The sequence below is a fragment of the Castor canadensis genome, chromosome 1, assembly GCF_047511655.1.
Source record: "Castor canadensis chromosome 1, mCasCan1.hap1v2, whole genome shotgun sequence".
Lineage (NCBI taxonomy): Eukaryota > Metazoa > Chordata > Mammalia > Rodentia > Castoridae > Castor > Castor canadensis.
Window position 1 is genome coordinate 138,845,255 of NC_133386.1, and position 21,845 is coordinate 138,867,099.

At 37.6% G+C, this 21,845-nt stretch overlaps 1 protein-coding gene across 8 annotated transcripts in view; it reads left to right on the forward strand.

The window, feature by feature from the left end:
• Fchsd2 (FCH and double SH3 domains 2) overlaps nucleotides 1-21,845 on the forward strand; it is a 272,221-nt gene that overhangs the window by 217,553 nt on the left and 32,823 nt on the right. For all 8 annotated transcript variants that reach the window (XM_074083602.1, XM_074083607.1, XM_020163919.2 and 5 more), the window contains 2 exons: nucleotides 5,992-6,108; nucleotides 11,229-11,333. In XM_074083602.1, the coding sequence (XP_073939703.1) occupies nucleotides 5,992-6,108; nucleotides 11,229-11,333 (222 nt within the window). The remainder of the gene's footprint in view (nucleotides 1-5,991; nucleotides 6,109-11,228; nucleotides 11,334-21,845) is intronic.

Genomic DNA, 21,845 nt, shown 5'->3' on the forward strand with positions numbered 1-21,845 from the left:
CCTTCTCTAAGCATCCACAGGTGTTGAGAGCTTTGCATAGATGCCTTGGTGACTTCCTGTGTTGTTTACACACTGGAGGCTGGAAATTTGAGGAGTGGAGTTTGTTTTTTGCTTATTTGTTTTTGCAGTACTGGGGTTTGAACTCACGGCTTCCTGCTTGCTTGGCAAGTGCTCTGTTGCTTGAGTCACACCTTCAGCCCTTTTTGCTCTGGTTATTTTGGAGATGGGGATCTCGCTTTTTGCTCAGGCTGCCCTGGTCTGCAATTGCCTTATTTTAGTCTTCCTGCCTTTGCTGGAATGACAAGCACATGCTGCCATGCCCAGCTTTTTCCCATTTAGATGGGTCTTGCAAACTTTTTTCCCAGGGCTAGCCAGCCACAATGCACACCACTGTTTGTACAGGCATGAGCCACTGATGCCGAGTTAGGATGTTTGTTTTTTATTAGGCTCCTACAAAGATCCAGTCAGTTTTTACTTAAAGAGGTTTGTTTGCTTGTTTGTTTGAGATGGAGTCTTGTTATGTGCCAGACTGGCCTGAACTTGTAGGCTCAAGTAATCGTCCTGCCTCTGCCTCCTAAGTAGCTGGGACTATAGGTATACACTACAAAGTCAGGCAAAAAGGTGATTTTGAGAGTAAGGAATAATTAACTGTGTTAAAATAACAATATGTTAGTAAACAACACAAAGAATAAGATCAAGTATTTAGCCCAGTAAATGCCTATGTATCAATAAATTGAAAGATAAAAGTAGTACAAATCCATTGAATGAGGGTTAATAAGATTGTTCCTGGCATGCCTCATTGACATAACAACTCTAACATTATCTTTTTTTGAAATTGGATTAGAATGGTAGTCTTTCACAATGCTGGTGTTTTTCATTGACCATAGATGACCATCACTTTTTCTGTTTTGCAAATGGTTATATTTTGGGTATAGTCTTAAAAAGTAATGACTGTTTCCTCTGTGAAAGCAGCTTTTCTCATCCAGCTGTTTTGCCCTTTCAGGCAGTGTTGAGTGGTGAGTTGGCCAGAATGTCACAGCTAAGTCTCTTTCTTTGGGGTATAAATGTACTTTAGATTTCAGTGCCTTTTATGGTGGGGGGTGGTGGTACTGGGGTTTGAACTCAGGGGTTTGGGCTTGCAAAGCGGGAAGCAGGCACTTTACCACTTAAGCACACCTCTAGCCCACTTTTGCTCTGGTTATTTTTGGAGATGAAGTTTCACAAACTGTTTGCCCAGGCTGGTCTCAAAATGTGATCCTCGAGATCTCAGCCTCCCAAGTAGATAGGATTACAGGCACAAGCCACTGGCATCTGACTCAATGGCTGCTTTTTTTTAAGGAATTAATAAATTTCACAATATGTTTTGTACAAGTTTTCCTTCCTTAGTCATTCATTTTCAATAGATTTTGTAGTGTATTTTTTTTTTGACAGTGCTGGAGATCAAACTCAGGGCCTGTCCATTATAGGCTAGCATTCTGCCACTGAGCTACATCCCAGGACCCCGTAGTAAAAAAAGGGTTTTGTTAGATGACATTTAATTGTATGAGCAAGAGAAGGCTCTCAGTCCTAAAGTCAGCTCTGAAAACTGGTACTAAAATATATGGCACTTAGTAAATTAGTTCCCTTTCTACTGTTCATTCTGCTCTTCCCTCCCCCTCACAATAATCTTTCAGAAAATTTATTCTGATATAGTGTGTATATTTTCTTATCATCTCTGGAGGCACATCCTAATAATCTGGTGCCTTGGCGCCCTCCCTTTGGAATCAGGGCATCAGGTTGTACTTGTTTAACCAGCATTCTTGGAGAGCATTCTGTGTCCTGTGTGGCATGGTCCTGGACGCCAGCAATGCAGGAAGTGAGATATTTCCCAGGTCTCAGATTGCCTAAAACCAAACAGGAACCTGTGCAACATTCAGCATAACTTGATGTTTGCTTGACCTCAAGTGGTGACTCAATAAATGTCTAACAAATGGATAATGTAATGGAGATATGTCAAAAGTAAAAGAGCCCCAAGTCTATCTGGAAAGGTCAGAGAGTTTTCCAAAAAGGTAGTACTTGAACTGAGATTTGAAGAGTATTTGTGACCAACAACAAAAAAAATTAAGAGTCATTCCAACCAGAGGGAATAATACTCAAAAGCTCAGACTTGTATTTAGACATTTATTTTCCAGGAAAAGATCTCTGTAATTCTGAAATTTTTTACTAAAATCTTATGATTTCTAAAATCCCGATGTTTCCAAAGATCAAGAATCACATTTACTTGACCTCCCCTACTTTATAGGCTACTCAAACTGAGCAAAATAAAAGCTACCTACCTTTTGTTTAAAGGTTGATAGGAAAGTCCTTTTCTAGCATTCCTCTCCAGGTTCTAATTTATTTGAATTATTTTGTGCTACTATTATTCTAAGAATAATAAAATAATCAAATTGAATAAGTGAACTTTCCCAGTGCTATTTGAAATTTAATTTTTTAATTTTTAACATTTTTGTTAACATATATTAGTTGTACAAAGGAATTTTTGTTGTAGTATTTCCATACATCCATACAATGTGCCCTGATCAAATCCACCTCCTCTGTTGTTCCCCATAATCCCTCCTCCTCCTCTTAAAACAATTTCAACAAGTTTCAGTGTTCTGTTTTTATACTGGTGTATGGACTACTTCAACCACATTCACCCTCTTCACTCTTTCCTTTCACCCTCCCCACTCCTACTGATACCCAACCCTAAATGGAACCTCTTTTACATTCCTGTCTTTTTTTTTTGGCAGTACTGGGGCTTGAACTTGAGGCCTTGGGCTTGCTCGGCAGGTGCTCTATCACTTGAGCCACTCTGCCAGCCCTTTTTGTGTTGGTTATTTTTGAGGTAGGGTCTCGCTTTATACCTGAGCTGGCCTACAGTATGATTCTATTTGTGCTTCACAGCATAGCTGGGATGATAGTCATTTTGCCCAACCATTTAGTTGAGATGTGGTCATGCAAACTTTTTGCCCTGAGTGACCTTGAACTGCAATCCTTCTGATCTCCACCTCCTGAGTAGCTAGGAGTACAGGCTTGAACCACTGTGCCCAGCCTTGTCATTCAATTTTAAGGACTAGATTCTGCATATAATAGTGAATATGCAATATTTGTCATTTTTAGTCTGGCTTATTTTATTCAATGTGATGATCTCTAGATCTGTCCATCTTCCTGAAAATAATTTCTTTCTTCTTTATAATAAGGCTGAATAATACTCCAATACTCCTGTGTGTGTGTGTGTGTGTGTGTGTGTGTGTGTGTGTGTGTGTGTGTGTGTCTCACATTTTCTTTATCCATTCATCAGGTGATGGGCACATAGGCTGATTCCATATTTTGGCTGTTGTAATAGTGCTGCTATAAACATGGGTGTACAGGTATCTCTACTGTATGTTTGTTGCCTTAAATTCCTTCAGATACATGCCCAGGAGTGGTATAGCAGGATCGTATGGTAGTTCTATCTTTAGTTTTTGGGGGAGCCTCCATATTGATTTCCATAGTAGCCTTCACTAATTTACATTCCTACCATGTATGAGGATTCCTTCCCTCCCCCTCTCCCACTAGCATTTGTTGTTGTTTGTTTTCTTGATGATATCCATTCTTACTGGAGTGAGATGGAATCTCAGTGATGTTTTGGTTTGAATTCCTTTATAGCTAAGGATGTTGAACATTTCTTCATGTATTTATTAGCCATTTGTGCTTTGTTTGAAAACTATTCATTTGCCCATTAATTGGCTTTTATTTTTGATGTTTAATTTTTGGAGCTCTTTATATATTCTGGATATTAATCTTTGATAACTAGCAAAAATTTTCTCTCATTCTGTAGATTTTCTTTAGAGTCTAGTAATCATTTCCTTTGCTGTGTAGAAGCTTTTTAATTGGATGCAATTCCATTTTTCAGTTCTTGTTCTGATTTTGTGGGCAATTGGAGTTTATTCAGGAAAGTTGTCACCTATTCCTATATCTTCAAAGGTTTTCCTCTAGCAATCTCAAAGCTTCTGATCTTACATTAAGATCTTTGATCCATTCATAATTGATTTTTTTTACAGGGTGAGAGATAGGGATGTAGTTATAGTAAGTCTATTTGAATAAGTGAACTTTTCTAGAGCCAGGTTACAGTACTATTTGACATTTAATTTTTAAATTCTTACATTCTGCTTCAAGAAGATAACAATGTTCTTTATGTACTTAATAGTTCATATATGTCACTATTCTTTTGTATGTTTCAAAAACATTTTAAAAGAACAAACAAAAAATTAAATTATCCCGTACTTTTAAAAAGAAGCAGTCACTAGCAGTGCCTTTGCTAGAATCAGCCACTGCAAATACTACATCTTATGTGAGAGTGATCTACTCTAGATCCTTGGGTGAGAAAATGTCTCATCTAGTGATGAGAAAATTTTTGTTTCAAGTAACTTTCAGTTTGGTCGTTAATAACAATGATTACCACTATTGAGATATATATATATATATATCTCCAATGTTTAAAATATGACCCCAACTTAGCCTAAGATTGGTGGCAGTTTTACCAAATTTTAAAAGTAGCTAAGACCCAGATTAATAAACATGCCCAAGATTATAAAGTTAGTAAATGGTATAGAGTGGATTCAACGCTAAGTCCATGTGACATAAAAACCTATTCCTAGACTCTTCTGAATACACCTTTCTACCCTTACACATCAGATTCCACTGGGTAACGTACACTTCATTTGCCTCTGCAGAAGAGTTTTAACATTTTAATGTTCCTGACTTCTGAAAACAGATGTAAATTAGAATGCCTAGATCCACATTCAAAGCAATACAGTAAAGTAGCCCAGAGTCCTGGTTTCCCAAAGAATTATTGGAATATAATATGTAATTGCAACATTTGGTTAGATTTGAATTTCATTATTTTACAATTCATTTATTACTACACAGTCTAGCTTTAACTGAAATGTCTACATAGAGTAAAAAATTTCACTATTGCCTCATCACAATCCCGCAACAAAAATACTAAAAATTTTAATCCAGTTTGATGGAATGACTCCATCAAATTCTGTTCTATCAATTTTGAGCTATGTGACCGTACAAATGAATCTCTAAGATTCTTTACTTTCTAAAATGTTCCTTTTTATATTAGAAATCCTTTTGGAAAAATTCATTTTTAAAAAATTGTTTTCTAATTATTTCAGTAGTTTTTTATGGATTTGTAGGAGTTTAGAGAAAATTAAAATAGTTTAGTGGTTAATAGCTCCGATTCTGGAATCAGAATCAAGGTTGTAATACAATATTTGGGAGAAACTTAAATTTTGTAAACTGTCTGCCTTGATTTCCTTTTCCATAAAATAGCTGTGTGACTCATAAGGTTGTTATAAAGGTTATGTGAAACACAATAAGGATTAATTATTACAGTTGTTTATTTAGATTTTGCAATTTGTTCTTTGTGAGGACGAATAAAAATGATTTTGATCTAGCAAAAAAAAAGCCCAAAGAAAGGGTGAACTACGCTGAGGTTTGATAGCAAGTTGGTGATGGGTCTCTAAAAATTGAACCCTCTATCTTGGGGAAGGGAGGCATGACTGTGCTATTACCATATTGCTCACCTCACTCACGTCCATTCAATGATTCTTTAATCATTGAAACTGGTGTTTCCATTCTCACTTGTGCAGTGGCTTCAGTGTTGTAGTAGGTTGACATTAGTACTGTTTTCTTCCTTCCTTAGCTTAGCTAGTGTATTCATACCCAAAAATCAATTCATAATTTTAGAGATGAAGCTGTCAAGTTCAGCAACATACAACAAAAAGCCTGAGGTCATTTGTGGTTCCGCACTGCCTTCCTTCTGGTGACTTTCTGTGACATGAGGCATTGCTTCCCATGTGGTAGGGCATACCTTGTGTTTTCAGTGCTGTTTATAGGAAGTCCCTCTGGTCCAACTACAGACTGATAATAGTTGCAATAAGGATAACAATACTTTTCTCTCTGTTCTCTCTTGTGATACAGAGCCGACAATTAGAATCAGAAACTGGGACCACAGAGGAGCACAGTCTAAATAAGGAGGCTCGGAAATGGGCCACACGTGTGGCACGTGAGCACAAAAACATTGTTCACCAACAACAGGTAAGTGTAGTAAAGGGTCCTAGCTACATTCTACTTAAGTCAAATGTCAAACAGTTTCAAGAAGTTGAATTTTGTTAATGTGAAAAATGTCTATTTTTTTCCTGTATTTTATCAGCAGTCATCATTATGCTCTTAGTTATCTGCCTTGAAAATTCCATAAGCCCTCTAGCAGGAGCACATGACATCATCTGTTTAGAATTGCCTAAGAAATGCTAGTAACGGTGTATGCAATCTTTGGGGCAGGGAAGAGACACACATATGTTGGGTAAAGGTAGGCTTTCAGCCCCCAAGACAGATTTTTTAGACACAATTGTAGATTCCATGAAACTATATTTCTAAGTCTAAACTCTAAGTAAAAAGCGTTTGTTTTAAGTATATATAGTTTTCTCAGTTTAATTTCTTGATATCTCTATCCTGTTTTTGTGCCTTCATTCCAACGTCTTAAATGAATTTCCCATACTTATTATCTCTATATCCTCACCTCCCACTTGATTACCAGCCCATTCATTTAGGCCTTCCCTCCCTTTCCTTCCCTTCATAAAGACTAAACTTTCAAAGTCATCAATAATGTCTGTATTGCAAGATCCAAAATGGACGCACACTGGTTTTTCACTTCTTAACCAGTCAGTGATGTTTGTGTGACATTTTATAAATTGAGGCATTCACAAAGGCCTGTCCACAGTTGGAGAGGAGATAGCAAAGTTCTGGAAGAATGCGTGAAATGGGAAGTACCGCAACATAGCAGTCTACCCTCAACATAGCTGTTCACTGCCTCTCATATGCAAACACACCCACCTCTTCACCCAAATCTCCAAAACCTGCTTTATGCTAAAAGCTTTAAACTCAATAAAAATTATAAACCAACAAACCCCAGGCAGGTAAGACACAAAGAAAATCACACCAAAGTACAGAATAGTCAATTGGTTAAAAAGCATTGATAGTCAGTGATGAAAACCTAAAAACGTTTCTTCTAAGATCAGGAGCAAGATAGCTAGTGTAAAAGATGCGATTTTCACTGTATCTCTTCAACTTTGTATTGCTAAAAATCCTCTCCAGAGCAGTTAGACAAGAAAAAAGTGATGCAAAAGGCATCTGAATTGGAAAGGAAGAAGTAAAATTATCTCTGTTCACAAGTGACATGATCTTACATGTAGAAAATTTTGATTCCACCAAATGACAAACAAAACTGTCAAAGCTAATAAAGGAATATGGCAAAGTTGCAGAATACAAAATCAATACACAAAAGTCAGTGCATTTCTGTACACTAGTAAAGAACAATCCAAAAGGGAAGTTAGTTCCCAGCACTATAATAACAAAGGAATGAAAGAAGGGAAGCAAGGAGGAAAGGGAGGGGGCGGGGTAAAAAGAAAAAAAAAAGTAATTCTAAAATGTTAATGAAAGAAATTAAAGGGGGTGTAAGTACATGGAAAGATAATGCATGTTTATGGAATGAAAGTTACTGTTGAGATGACAGTAACAGCCAGGTGTTGTGGCTCATGCCTGTAGTCCTAGTTACTCAGGAGGCTGAGGCAAAGGGATCACTTGAGCTCACAGGTTTGAGATCATGCTTGGCAACACAGTAAGGCCCCATCTCAAACAACAACAAAGAGATAATAGAATGATCTACAGATTCAAGACCATCCCTGTTAAAATCCCAGTGGGACAATGTCCAGTATTCATGGAGTGGAAGACACTGTTAAATGACAGTAGCACTCAAGATGATTTTCAGATTTAATGCAATCCCTGTCAAAATCTCAACCACGGTTTTTGCAAAAATAGAAAAAGTCATCCTAAAATTTATATGAAATCTGAAGGGACACTAAATAGCCTTAAAAAAGAACAAAGTTGGAGGACTCATACTTGAGATTTCAAAGCTTATATAAAGCCATAGTGGTTGAGGCAGTATTGAGACTGTGAGTTATGGCATATGGACACACTTGTATACCAATGTAGAACCATGTAGACTTTGAGACATGATTAGTTTTTGAAGTCTCAGTATTTTTTAATGCAATATAGTTCAAACACCCAGTAGGATTTTTTTGTACAAATTGACAATGTAGCCTGGGCTACATAGCTAGACCTTGTTTCCTGTGCTTGCCATGTGTGAGTCTCTGGGTCTAATTCCCAGCACCCTCCCCCCAAAAAAATATTAATGGCATTTCAAATCTTTGGGGAAAAGATTAAGTAAATAGTGTTAGAGCAATTGTGTGTATATATATACTTTTTTTTCTTTTTTTGCAGTACCAGGGTTTGAACTCAGGGCCTTATGTTTGCTAGGCAGGTGCTCTACCACTTGAGCCACTCCACCAGTACATGGGTGTATATTTTGGAAAAAATATACAGTTAGATTCCTTTTTTCTACTACATACAAAATGAATTTCAGAATAATTAAAGAGCTAAACACAAGATTATTAAAAACTGGAAAAACAAGAATATTTCTGATATATTACAAGTAACTTCTTAAACAAGACACAAAACTCAGAAGTATAAAAGAAAAAAATTGACACATGTGACTGTAAAAAAGAGAAAGAAGATGAGGAGGAAATGCTTTCACCATAAATAATAGGAAAAGAACTAATATGGAGAGAGAAAAGTGCTTAACTAATAACAAGTAGGGAAATGGATACTAATATGTGCATAGAAGGAGAAATACACAGGGCCTGCAGCATATGAAATGCTGCTCTCTTTCAGTCACAGACATGAAGATGAAATCATGTTTTGAAGTATGGTATCTGCGTAATTTTAAAGCCTGGCAGCATCCAGTGTGGTAGGATATGAGGAAGAGTAAATATAATCTTTTTGGGGGATAATTTGGCAATGTCTGTTAAAGTTCAGGTGTACAATATTGGTGCTGGGGCTGTAGCTCAGCAGTAGACCACTTGCCTAGCAAGTACACAGCCCTGAGTCTGATACCCAGCACCACTAAACAAGCAACCCAATGAATAAATGAATGAAATATACAATTTCCACCCTTCTGAAGTACTAGAATTTGAACTCAGGGCCTTGCATGTGCTAGGCAAGTCCTCTATCACTTGAGCCATGCCTCCAGCCCCTTTTGTTTTTGTTATTTTTTTCAGATAGAGTCTTGCATGTTTACCCAGGCCAGCCTTGGACCACAGTCCTCCCATATACTGTCCCCACATTGCTGGGATTATAGATGTGAACTGTTACACATGGTTTGTTCTTTGAGATACAGTAGGGTCTTGCTAACTTTTTTTTTCCTGGACTGGGTTAAAATTGAGTTCCTCCTATCTCTGCCTCCTAAGTAGCTAGGATCATAGGTGCAAATCACTGCACCTGACTTACCATTTCCACTTTCATGTTTTTATTTTAAATATTCCCAAATGTGTTCAGTCACTGACTAAGTTCTTTGTATAGTACTACGTACAATGTTGAAAAGTTTGAAAATTCAAACAGCAATAGATTAAACATGAATAAAACAGTTAGAGCTGGAGGTATGGCTCAAGTGGTAGAGCTACTTACTTACCAAGCACAAAGCCCTGAGTTCAAACCCAAAGTACTGCGAAAAGAAAATATGATACAGTTAAACTCTAGAATCTGTGGATTACTTAAGGAGAATGAAGTCAGTTTATTGTTATTAACACTGTAAGATTTCCTTAAAACTTCGAGGAAATGATAGGTCTCATTTCACTTTTTTTTTTTAGTACTGGAGTTTGAACTTAAGGCCTCATAGGCAAGTACTCTATCACTTAAGCCATACTGCTTGTCCTTTTTTTGTTTGTTTCTGCTTTAGTTATTTTTCAAATAGGGTCTTGTGTTTTTTCCCCAGGGCCATCCTTAGACCTTCCTACCTAAACCTCCCATATATCTGGGATTATAGATTTGTACCACCATACTCAGTTTGTTTGTTGAGATAGGGTCTAGCTAATATTTTGCCAGGCTGGCTTCACACTGTGACCCTCCTGATCTTCACCTTCTGTATATTAGGGTTTATATTGTGAGCCAGGCCAGCTTTTTTTTTTTTTCTGATGGGGTACTAGTTGTCTTGGGGTAGAGAGCACATGATAGATTGTGCAGTGTAATGGAGACTTGTATCATTTTACATTAGTTGTTTTGCGACAATACTGTATATTCATGTAAATTCTAAAAGTCAAAGGAATATATCTCAGGTACCCTCTCTTGGGACCCCCTCAAACTCTGGGGGCTATACTCTTCCCACTTTACACACACACACACACACACACACACACACACACAGGTATACATGTTAAAACATATGCAGTCTAAGTAAGGTCTCTAGATTGTGTCAGTGTCGATTTCTTGGTTTTTATCCTTTGCTGCAGTATTCCCCACTCATCACAGTTTGACCTTACATGGTTTCAGTTGCTGGTCAACCACAGTCCAGAAATATTAAGTGGAGAAGTCTTGAAATAAACACTCTGTAAGTGTTAAGTAAAGTGTCACTGAGTTCTACTCTGGGTGTGGATCATCTCTTTATCCAACATGTCCATGCTGGATGTTCTCCCCACCTAGGATATACTGAGTAGCTGCCTTGGTTATAACATCAGCCATCATGGTATCACAGTGCTGGTGTTAAGTAATCCTCTGATATACTTAATAATGACCCCAAAGCACAAGACTAGCACCCTGATGTAACATGGTTAATTTTGGTCCTAAGTGGCAATGTTGCAGGGCATGCAGGAAAAAACATAGTAAATACAGGATTCGGTACAATCTGTGGTTTCGGGCATCTCTTGGGAGTCTTGGAATGCATCTGCTGAGGACAAGGGGGTCCTACTATATAGTTATATAAGTTGGTACTATTGGGGGAAGCTTGGCTGAAGGTGTGGCTCAAGCAGTAGAGTACCTGCCTAGCACACACAAAGCCCTGAGTTCAAACCCCAGAACCGCCAAAAAAAAGAAAAAGAAGAAAACCCAGAGGGAAGTTAAGCAAAGGGACTCTGTTATAGTTTTGCAACTTCCTATCATTCTATAATTATTTCAGATTTTTAATTAATTAAATGAAACAAATATAATGGTTAAAAAAGGGATCATGGCTTCAGTCACTAGAGCTTTTTGAATTATCTAAATACTCTAAGTTACCTAAGGAAAGAGGATGAGAAGAGAGACAGTCATCATTCTCCTGTTTTCTCCAATAGGTTCTAAATGATCTGGAATGTCACGGAGTTGCTGTATCAGAACAAAGCCGAGCAGAGCTGGAACAGAAAATAGATGAAGCTAGAGAAAATATTCGTAAAGCAGAGGTAAGGTGGCAGGTAATTGTGGCATTTTGTCCAGCTGCAGTTACAGTGTCCCAGCTGTGATATCCACCTTTGAAATTGAATTTCTGTATCTGTATCAAGTTAGGGTGACTCACCATCTTCCTCTGTGGCCACACTGCTATTTATTGAGTACCTGCTTTATAGAAAGCAGTACTTATGACCAGTCTGAACCTGCTGTGAAGAGACTATAGTCATGAAACATAAATAATGAAAGAACTAAGTCACAATGAAGATATAAATTTTAAAGTTTTCACAAAGTACATAATAAATCAATCACAGTGATGGTAGAGAAATTGATTTATAGAAACTCAGAGCCTAAAAAAATCTCCCCTATATGAAAGGTTCTCTGGATCCAGGGGGAATGAACTGGGTTCTTAAGAATAAGAAAGATGTAGGACTGGATTTGATGGTACACACCTGTAATCCCAGCTACTCAGGAGATAGAGACAGGATGATCACAGTTCAAGGCCAGCCCTGGTGGTACTCTACCTGAAAAATGAACTAAAAGCAAATGGACTGTGGACTTGGCTCAAGTGAAAGAGTGCTTACCTGGAAGTGCTAGGACTCTCAGTACTGCCCAAAAAAAAGAATAAGAAAGATCTGGTTAAAATCCTAAGAAGAAAGGTAAGGCTGGGCATGGTGGCTGAAGCCTGTAATCCTGGCTACTTGGGAGGTGGAGATCAGGAAGATTGGATTAAAGGCCAGCAGGGGAAAACTGTTCTCAAGACCCCATCTCAACCAATAAAAGTTGAGCATAGTGGCATATCTTTGTTATAACAGCTAGTCAGGAAGCCTAAAGAGGATTTCAGTCCAGGCTGGCCACAGCATACAGAGAGACCCTGTGTCAAAAATAACCAAAGCAAAAAGGGCCATAAGAGGGTCTCAGGTGTTGATGCGCCTGCCTTGCAAGCATGAAACACTGACTTCCAACCCCTGGGTACTAAAGGACTGGTGGAGTGGCTCAAGCAGTAAGAGCGCCTGCCTAGCAAGTGTGAAGCCCTGAGTTCAAACCCCAGTACTGCAAAAAAAAAAAAACAAAAACAAAAAACAAAAAACCTTTACAACCCCTGGGTACTGGCAGGTAAGTGAATTTTGATGAGACAGAGAAAAGGGAACAGCACAAATTTATGCCCTGCAACCTCAAGAGGCAGAACTTGAACCAAAGGATGAAGATAGGAAGGAGGCAAGTTTAAATTTGGTGTCGGAGATGTTTTCTAACAGATCTTTCCAGTGGTAGAATATGCACCTCTGGGACATAACATAGCGCACTAAGTGGCAAGATGATTCTGGCAAGTGTCTGTTGGGGACTTTATACAAGGAATTTGCGCATTGGTTGAGAGTTCATCTAAACTAGTGATTTTTCAAACACCCTTTCAGACTCTAGAGATTTTTAATAAAGTGCTTCAGTGCCTATGGGGTTAGGAAAGTGGCAACATAGGCATGCACAGGGAATTCAAACATGTTTTTGGCACAACTCCAGGGAAGTGATGTGAGCCAGGGCAGGTTGCCCTCACCCCACCTCCATTTTGTTCTTGGCATGCTCTGACACATAGCCTCCCTGCTGAGGAGGGCAGGGTGTGCACTGAATAGTTATTTTCCTCTCCAGGTTCAGGGTCATGGCTAAACCACTACCCTACAATGGTGGCCAAATACTGTTGGCAGGCCCTTGCCTAGTGAGGGAAATTCTGACTTCTGGTTAAAGAGTTGTTCCTGTTTGTTTCTCTGTGCTCTGGATGAAGCCATAGTGGGAGAGGAGTGGTTATTTTGAGACAAATCTCAGACATTTTTCTGAAGAGTATATTCTTGTATTTTCCATTTCCAGGCTCCATCCATGGTGTCACCATCTAGTGCCTTAACTCCACCAACCTCCCTCATCCTTAGTATAAGTAGCAGTAATAGTTACCAGTCACACAGTCTTCATTTAGGCCTGTTACTTCCATTAGCAGGTGCTTGTTAGTTTAGAACTAAAAATACAAAGTGAGATTCCTACAGCAGAATGTCTCACTTCTCCTATTACAAGTATTTAAGTCTCCATTCTCAAAGATAATTTTCTTACCAAAATAATAGAATGTGCTAAAACCACAGTGTCAGATCCATTAACTTAATTGTGAATATCTGTACATTTTAATTAATCCTGCTGATGTCATAAAATGATCTCTTAACTTGGTTTCTCTTATCAGATATAAAAGTCAAGCTAAGCTAAAATTAGCTGGCAAATATGAGGGCAATATTTATTTTCTTATAGGATTGTCATAATGAATTTTTTATATAAACTAGACCATAGAGTGTTCAGAGCGATTGAATCATATCTCTTTATACCCTTTTCCTTTTTTTTTTTTTTTTGCTAGATTATCATTTACATTGGTTTTGTTAGCTACTTTGTTATAAGTGCCTAAACAAAACAAAGCTGGTTAAAATTCCATTACATCCTTCATATTTACTTTTTTCTGGTGGGATTGCAGTTTGAATTCAGGACTTCACACTTGCTAGACAGGTGCTCTACCACTTGAGCCACACCTCCAGCCCGTTATGCTCTGGTTATTTTTGAGATAGGGTCTCTATTTTTGCTCAGGCCAGCCTGCACCTTGATCCTCCTATTTTAGACTTCCTGCTGTCACTGAGATGACAGACACCTGCCACCATGCCTAGCTTTTCCTTTTGAAACGGGATGTCATAAATGTTTTGGCCCTATCTGGCCTAGAACCTTGATCCTCCTGATCTCAGCCTCCCAAGTAGCTAGAATTACAGGCATGAGCCACCAGTACCCAGCTCATGTTTGCTTTTTAATTCCAACTAATATGAATGATACCCTCCCTTGCTGATCAATCTGCTTCATACAGTCTTTTATCTATTATGCTTCCATTCCATTTTTACTGATAATTAGGATGAAAACCATGTGTGGTGCTCAATAGTAGATTAAAGAAACTTTTTCAGTGAGAATAAATTAAAAATATAAATGCCTTATGCTTTTCAAAATAATAAGGGTTATATAATGATTAATTATTTCTTGGCTGATTAATTTAGGGTAAATTAACCGATTAGCAATTTAATGACTACTTGTTATATGCTAGATAACTGAAGAAAAAACAAAGAATAAACAAACAAATCAAAAAACATAGCAAATGCTACCAAACAAATTATCTATGTAAAGTTCATGGGTTTCTTATGCTGGGAATTTGGTTCAGTAATAGAGTGTTTGTGTAGCATCCATGAGGCCCTGGCTTTGGTCGCCAGCACTGCAAAACAAAAACAAACAAACAGAAGAATTCTTGCATCTGTGTTCATGAGCGATATTGGCCTATAATAGGTTCTTGGTTTTGTTTTCTTAAAATCAGCTACAAATGCTCATAACCCTTCTGTTTTCTAAAAGAATTCCTGTAAGCCTGTAAGACTGAAGTCACTTCTTTGTAAAGTTTGAAGTATATGTTTCATGGCTGTGGCTCATGTTTTTCTGCTTTGCAAATACTTAGTGTTTATAAACAATTGAGTTTTGCTTTGGTTGCCAGGTCATTTACTTATAGGACAGCTTCATCATGTTGAGGCTTATTTTGAAGCTGTGTTTAGTATAATCAAGAGTAGCCTTTCCAGTAATGTTAATTTAGCCCTCTGTCAGTGCTGTGGTTGTCAAACAAGGTGTCTCAACTCAGATCTATGACATCTTTCAGCCTTGATCAAGCTCTGAGAACTTTTTAGTTCATAGCTCTACTGTAGATGCTCTTTTCCTGGTGGTTATTCTTTGCTTTTTCTTGTAGAGTCCCACTTCATATATTTTCAACTTACTATGAATTTGTATTCATTTCAAATGACAACAAACCCAGTTGTCATTTTTTTATGAAGTTCCATATTACCTAAATGTGGGAGTCCATTCAAGCCGACTTCTGAGTACTTTTCACCTTGCCCCCAGTAGTTTTGAACACTTTCTTTCTTTTTTTTTTTTTTTCAACTCAGTTCAAGGTATTTTTATTTTATTTTTTATTTTTTTTATTTTTTTTTTCATTTTTCTTTTATTATTCATATGTGCATACAAGGCTTGGTTTATTTCTCCCCCCTGCCCCCACCCCCTCCCTTACCACCCACTCCACCCCCTCCCGCTCCCCCCCTCAATACCCAGCAGAAACTATTTTGCCCTTATCTCTAATTTTGTTGTAGAGAGAGTATAAGCAATAATAGGAAGGAACAAGGGGTCTTGCTGGTTGAGGTAAGGATAGCTATACAGGGCATTGACTCACATTGATTTCCTGTGCGTGGATGTTACCTTCTAGGTTAATTCTTTTTAATCTAACCTTTTCTCTAGTTCCTGGTCCCCTTTTCCTATTGGCCTCAGTTGCTTTAAGGTATCTGCTTTAGTTTCTCTGCATTAAGGGCAACAAATGCTAGCTAGTTTTTTAGGTGTCTTACCTATCCTCACCCCTCCCTTGTGTACTCTAGCTTTTATCATGTGCTCATTGTCCAATCCCCTTGTTGGAACACTTTCTTTCTAGAACAACAAGTTGTCATAGACTCACCTTGTATCTTCTCTGCCCAGACTTAGAATTAGCCATTTCTCTAATGAGGTTTGATTTATTTTTAATAGATAAAGGTATTCAGACACCAATATCTGTTACTCAGACACCAGTATCTGGACTATGAAGGGCTGAGCTTATTGCTATGTCATTTATTCCTTATCTTTTCTTTGTTATAGATAGAAATTTATTACTGTTTTATAATTATGAGTTTATTTTGATATACCAGTTAAAAATTTGAGGGATTTTATTCATTGTATTTGACTTTATATCTGTTTTTTTTTTTCCTTTTACACTGAAAATCTTGGTTCCTAATAACATCTTACTTTACTTGCTTTATCTTGAAGTACATATTAAACAGTATCAGAACTACAACACAAGTAATACTGTTAATAGTAAGCTACTGAGCAAAATTTTATATTTCTTTGCAATTCTCTTTGAATGTAAAATATATCTCTAAAACAGTTTCTGCTTTTTGTTTTAAGAATGTGTTAGTCAGTTTTCCATTACGTAATAAGTACCTGAGATGATCAACTTATAAAGAGGAAGTGTTTGTTTTGGCTCACAGTTTTGGAGGTTTCAGTCCATGATCAGTTGGCCCATGGCTTCTGAGCCTGTGGCAAGGCAGCACATTAACCAGGGAGTGGGTATTGAACAAAGCTGTGTACCTTATGCTCAGGACACTAAAAAGAGAGCAAGAAGAGGGGACAGGGTCCCATTGTCCCCCTCAAGGGCACATCTCTCGTGACCAGACAACCTCCCACTAGTGCCAGCTGGGGACCAAGTCTTTAAAATTTAAAACATGGACCTTTTGGGGACCTATAAGATCCAAACTATAAAAAGAGGCTAGCTTATATAAGACTAATTCTTACAGATAAGTTATTAATCTGAGGTATAATATTAAAGCAAAACTATTTGATAGAACTGGGAAATGACCCAAGGCATTATATGAAAAACTGAAGTGGAATCACCTCTTGAAAGAACAGTCCCTCAGTTTGTTGAGGGGCAGCATGCTAGAACTCAAGCAGAGAGCCTCATTCTTAATAAGGGCTTCAGGATTGCTGTCTTGCAGCCCTCAGATTTGCAGATAAATTGCCATCCAATTCCTGAGTCCACATGAGGAACAGATACTCCAAGGAGCTTGGCAGGAAACAACAGCTGAAAGGCAAGAAAACTTGAGTAAAAATTTCATCTGTTGCTTATCACAGAAAAGCAAACACTAATCACTAGAATACTGGAGTGATTATATTAATGCAGAAAAAAATAGATCTGAAGACAAGGAATGTTAAGAAGGATTATTCATAATGATTTAAAAAAAAAAAGTGATCAGCCGAGCACCCCTGGCTCACACCTGTAATCTAGCTGCTTGGGAGATTGAGATTGGGAGGATCGAGGTTCAAGGCCAGCTCAGGCAAATAGTTTTTGAGACTCCATCTCCAAAATAACCAGAGTCAGATGAACTAGAGGTGTGACTCAAGCAATAGAGCGCCTGCCTCCTTCACAAGTGTGAAGCCCTGAGCTCAAACTCCAGTCCCACCAAAAAAAAAGGAGAAGGAGAAAAGAGCTTAGCTCATCAAGAAGATATAACAATCCTACATGTGTATGTAACTAATAATAGAGCTGCAAAATGTATGAAGCAAAACCAGGTAGAACTGAAAACAGAAACTACAATTGTTGTCAGAGATGTCAGTGCCCATTTGTTAATTGAAAATCAGTAAGACTATAGAAAACTTGAACAGCACGATTAACCAGCTTTACTTATTTGGCATTTATAGAACATTCCATTGCAAGGAGTAGAATATATGTTTTTGTTTAAATATACATGGACCACTTACCATTCAGCAAGACCATATACTAGAATATAAACAAGTCTCAGTAAGCTTATAAGGATTGATGTCATACAGAGGAAGTTCTCTGACCAATCAGAACTAAGTTAAAACTCAGTAACAAAAAAATAGCTGAGAAAAAAAAAAAAGCCATATTTATTTAAGACAGTTTTGTGACTTTTGCAATTTGATTTATGGAACAGTGTTTTCACATATCTTGAATATACAGGATTTCTTACAATATTTGTTGTGCACTTTCTGCTCTACCCTATAAAGAAGCACTTTAATTCAACTTCTACTTGGTCAATGGAATTTTATTATGCATGCAAAATAGAGTTACTAAAAGAAGAAAAGAAAAAGAAACATCAGTTCTTTTGAAAAATTACCCTAATAGAATGAACATGCACTGTACAAATTCTTTCAACTTTTTTATATGTTTGGAATTTTTTTATAATATCATGCTAGAAAAAAATTTTTAGAAAAAATATCTGGAAAATACCCAAACATTTGGAAATTAAGTTATTTAAGCACAGTAATCTGTTGTTTCCTTTAGTAGTCACCTCAAACTTTATAACAAAAGCATTGTTTTATTGCCTTTCACTATGCTGGATGTTGACTGTGCATTTCTTTTACTGGACTTACCTGAGATTGCTCAAACCTCTACATCCAGCAAGAGTGTTGGCTGGAGTGCTGGTTTAAACTGGGAGGGCTGGGTCCTTTCCCCATGGGTTTTTCACCCTCAAATTGGCTTAACTGGGCTTTGCCAAATGTTGGCACATTCCAAGAAGTCAAGCACTACAAGCACTTGTTGAGGTGCCTCTGCTTCCATCAAATTGGCATCCCATTGACCATACCAAATCACAGGAACAAGCCCAGAATCAGTGAGGAAAGGGGACTGCATGGGTAATGGGAGGAATGGTTTGTTGGGACGATTATTATAAGAATTTATCGCAACTGGTATTGCCTTGATTAAGTCATTCTTCTCATCTGTAAAGCAGACTTTATGACATCCAGCTATGAAATTTTTGTGATTTGTGAGTTTTTTTAGATTGCATGAAATAGTATAATCATATAGTCCCTAGTATATATAATAAAAGTTGTTTGGAATTTTTTAAGGTACCAAAAATAGACAGGTAAATATTATTCTCTACCACTATTGATTCACTATGATAAGTGCCCTAAATATTAGGGTTGCAGCAGATATAGTCCTTATCATTAAGAGAAATGATATTTCAATGGCAAGTGAATTGTGCCCTAATTAGATTTACAGACTTTAAAACTGTTGGAAAATTTCATAAACTCAACTGATGTGGCACTTCGATGTATTTATTTTAAATTTTGATCAAAATCAAGGCAATGGCTATATTATTACACCAATATCCTAAGAGATCTGGATCTTTAAAACATTATTTTAAAACCTCTACCTCTTAAAGGCTCCAAAAATGATTTGGTTACATTTTTGTTTAGTTGCATTTTGTGTACAGAGAACTGTTGTATTAGTCAGACTTTCACTGCTGTGACAGAACACTTTAAGCAAAACAACTGAAAGGAAGAAAGATTTACTTTGGCTCAAGGTTTCACAGATTTCAGTCCATCATGGCAGGGAGGGTGTGACAGAGCAGTTTCCATCATGGCATCCAGGAACACATAGAATGCTTATGCTAGCTGGCTTTCTCCTTTCCCTTTTTATTCCATCCTGTCCACACCCTATAGGGCAATGCTGCCGACATTCAGGATGGGTCTTCCTTGCTTGGCAGACACTCTACCACTTGAGCCACTCTGTCAGCCCTAAGCCTGGAGATTCTATCTTAAAACAATTCATGTGAAAATACCAGAAAGATTTTTGTTGTTGTTGTTTGTTTGTTTTTGCTTGCAATACTGGGCTTTGAACTCAGAACTCAGGGCCTACACCTTGAGCCACTTCACCAGAACTTTTTTGTGATGGGTAGGTTTGTCAAGATAAAGTTTCCTGAACTATTTGCCCAGGGCTGGCTTCAAATCATGGTCCTCCTGATCTCTGCCTCCTGAGTAGCTAGGATTATAGGCATTAGCCACCAGCACCTGGCTTGGAAAGTTCTACTTTTAAATAATTGTTAAAATATAAGCAACTGGAACCTCTGAGGATTTCAAGGAAAACAAACCAAACTCAGTTCTTCCTATTCTATACTCACAACACAGATCACTTCCATAATCCCAAAATGTTTGGGATCACTCCCCACCAGCAAGCAACCAAGTGTTCCTGTAGTGGGCACCAGATAGGCATCCTCTAGTGCAACTCATTTCTGATATTAACTGGAGGTAGTGTTAGAACCCACAGGCTCAGTCCCCAAGGCTTGCCTCACTTCAGATACCCTCACAAGTCCAGACCTCCAGAACTTCTGACCAACTAACCACAAAATTGAGGTTCTCAACAACTCCTTCTTTTAGGTTCAATTAATTTATTAGAGCAGTTCACAGAACTCAAACACTGTGTACTTACTACCTTATTATAAAGAATATTGAAAAGGCTACAAATAAGCAGCCAAATGAAGACACATACAGGGTGAGGTCTGGAAAGATTCCCAGCATAAGAACTTCCATCCCTGTGGAGGTAGGGTGTATCACCCTCCTGGCACAGCCCCTTTTGTTCACCTGTCCAGAAGTTCTTCATTCCTTTCCTTTAGGACTTTTGTGGAATTTGATTGAAGCTTAGATAACCATGGGAAATGTGACTGGAACAAAAAGGTATAAGCTGATGCTAATAGACTGAGGGTAACTCAGCAAGGCCTGTCCAGATTTTTCTTGGTCTCTCTATGCAGCATTCCATTCTTCCAGGTATGGAGCAGGACCCCTCTCAAAATGGGGGTCGTAGGATCTTCTATCAGACAGGGTACAGAAAGGCAGAAAAGATTATAGTTTTAATTACCTGCCTTGGGCCAAAGAGATTCTAGTTTCTATGGTCTGCCTTGGGAAGTAAAAGGCAGACAGAAGTAAGTCAGAGAGATTTTGCCTAAAGTACTCCAACATTACAACAAAAGACTATCTTTTACCTGTATTATTCTGAAGCTGCTCCAGGAGTTAAGGACAATAAACCAAATACGTTAATTGTTCTAGTTACTTAAGAAATTATAAGTGCTATGCAAGTTATTAGCTGGGAATGTGGACAAAAGCCAATATAAATACAATATCAAAACCAATACAGATATAATATCACAGAACTCTAAAAGGAAGACAGCAATACTTAATTCTGGAACTGCAACCTAAGTCTAAGTTTGCAAATACCATGTTCATCAGGTACAGTTCTGATTTCCAAGAAAAACCTTGTTGATTAACTTAAAATTTTTTTCATTTCTTTAAAATGTATAATGTTGGGGACAAATTGGCTATTCTTTTATTTAGAATGGAGTTAGACCCTGTTAAAAGATAAACTTAGGCACAGAGTTACTCTGAGCATGCTTTCATGATTGAGTACTACCAGCCTTATGCAGTTTGAGACTCAGGGAAGTCTATAGGCATAAAAGAATAATAATAATAACAACAGCAACAAAAACCATTTGATCGGTTACAATAGAGCAATAGCCTTATTTGGATGATTCCCAGTGGAAATGCCTAGTTAGAAGATAGTTGGTTAAGCTTAAGTTTCATTTTATCCTTTACACTGAGTAGGCCATCTTAATCTAGCAGCCTCCCAATTAGTTGTTTTAACACCTTCTACCTCACATTCTGTATAAAAGTTAATTCAAGCAAATACCTAAATATAACGAGTAAAGGTATAAAACTCTCACAAGAAACCATAGGGGCAAATCTTGGATTAATTTCTTAGATTTGACACCAGAAGCCCAATCAATAAATAATTAAGACTATCAAAATTAAAAACTTTTGAAAGGATGCTTCAAGAAAGAGAAAGCTCAGAGAATGGGGAAAAATATTTGCAAACCACATACCTCATAAGGGACCTGTTTCTAGGATATGTAAAAATTGTTTATCATGAAAAGAGAAAGATGAAATAAAAAGAACAATGAAAAGGCAATTAACCCAATTTAAAATGGACAAAGGATCTGAGTAAAATTTCTCCAAAGATGATGTACAAATGATCAGTAACATGCGTTGACACCATTAGTCATCAAGGCAATATAAACAGTATGATGAGATACCACTTCATACCACTAGCCTGGCTAGAATCAAAA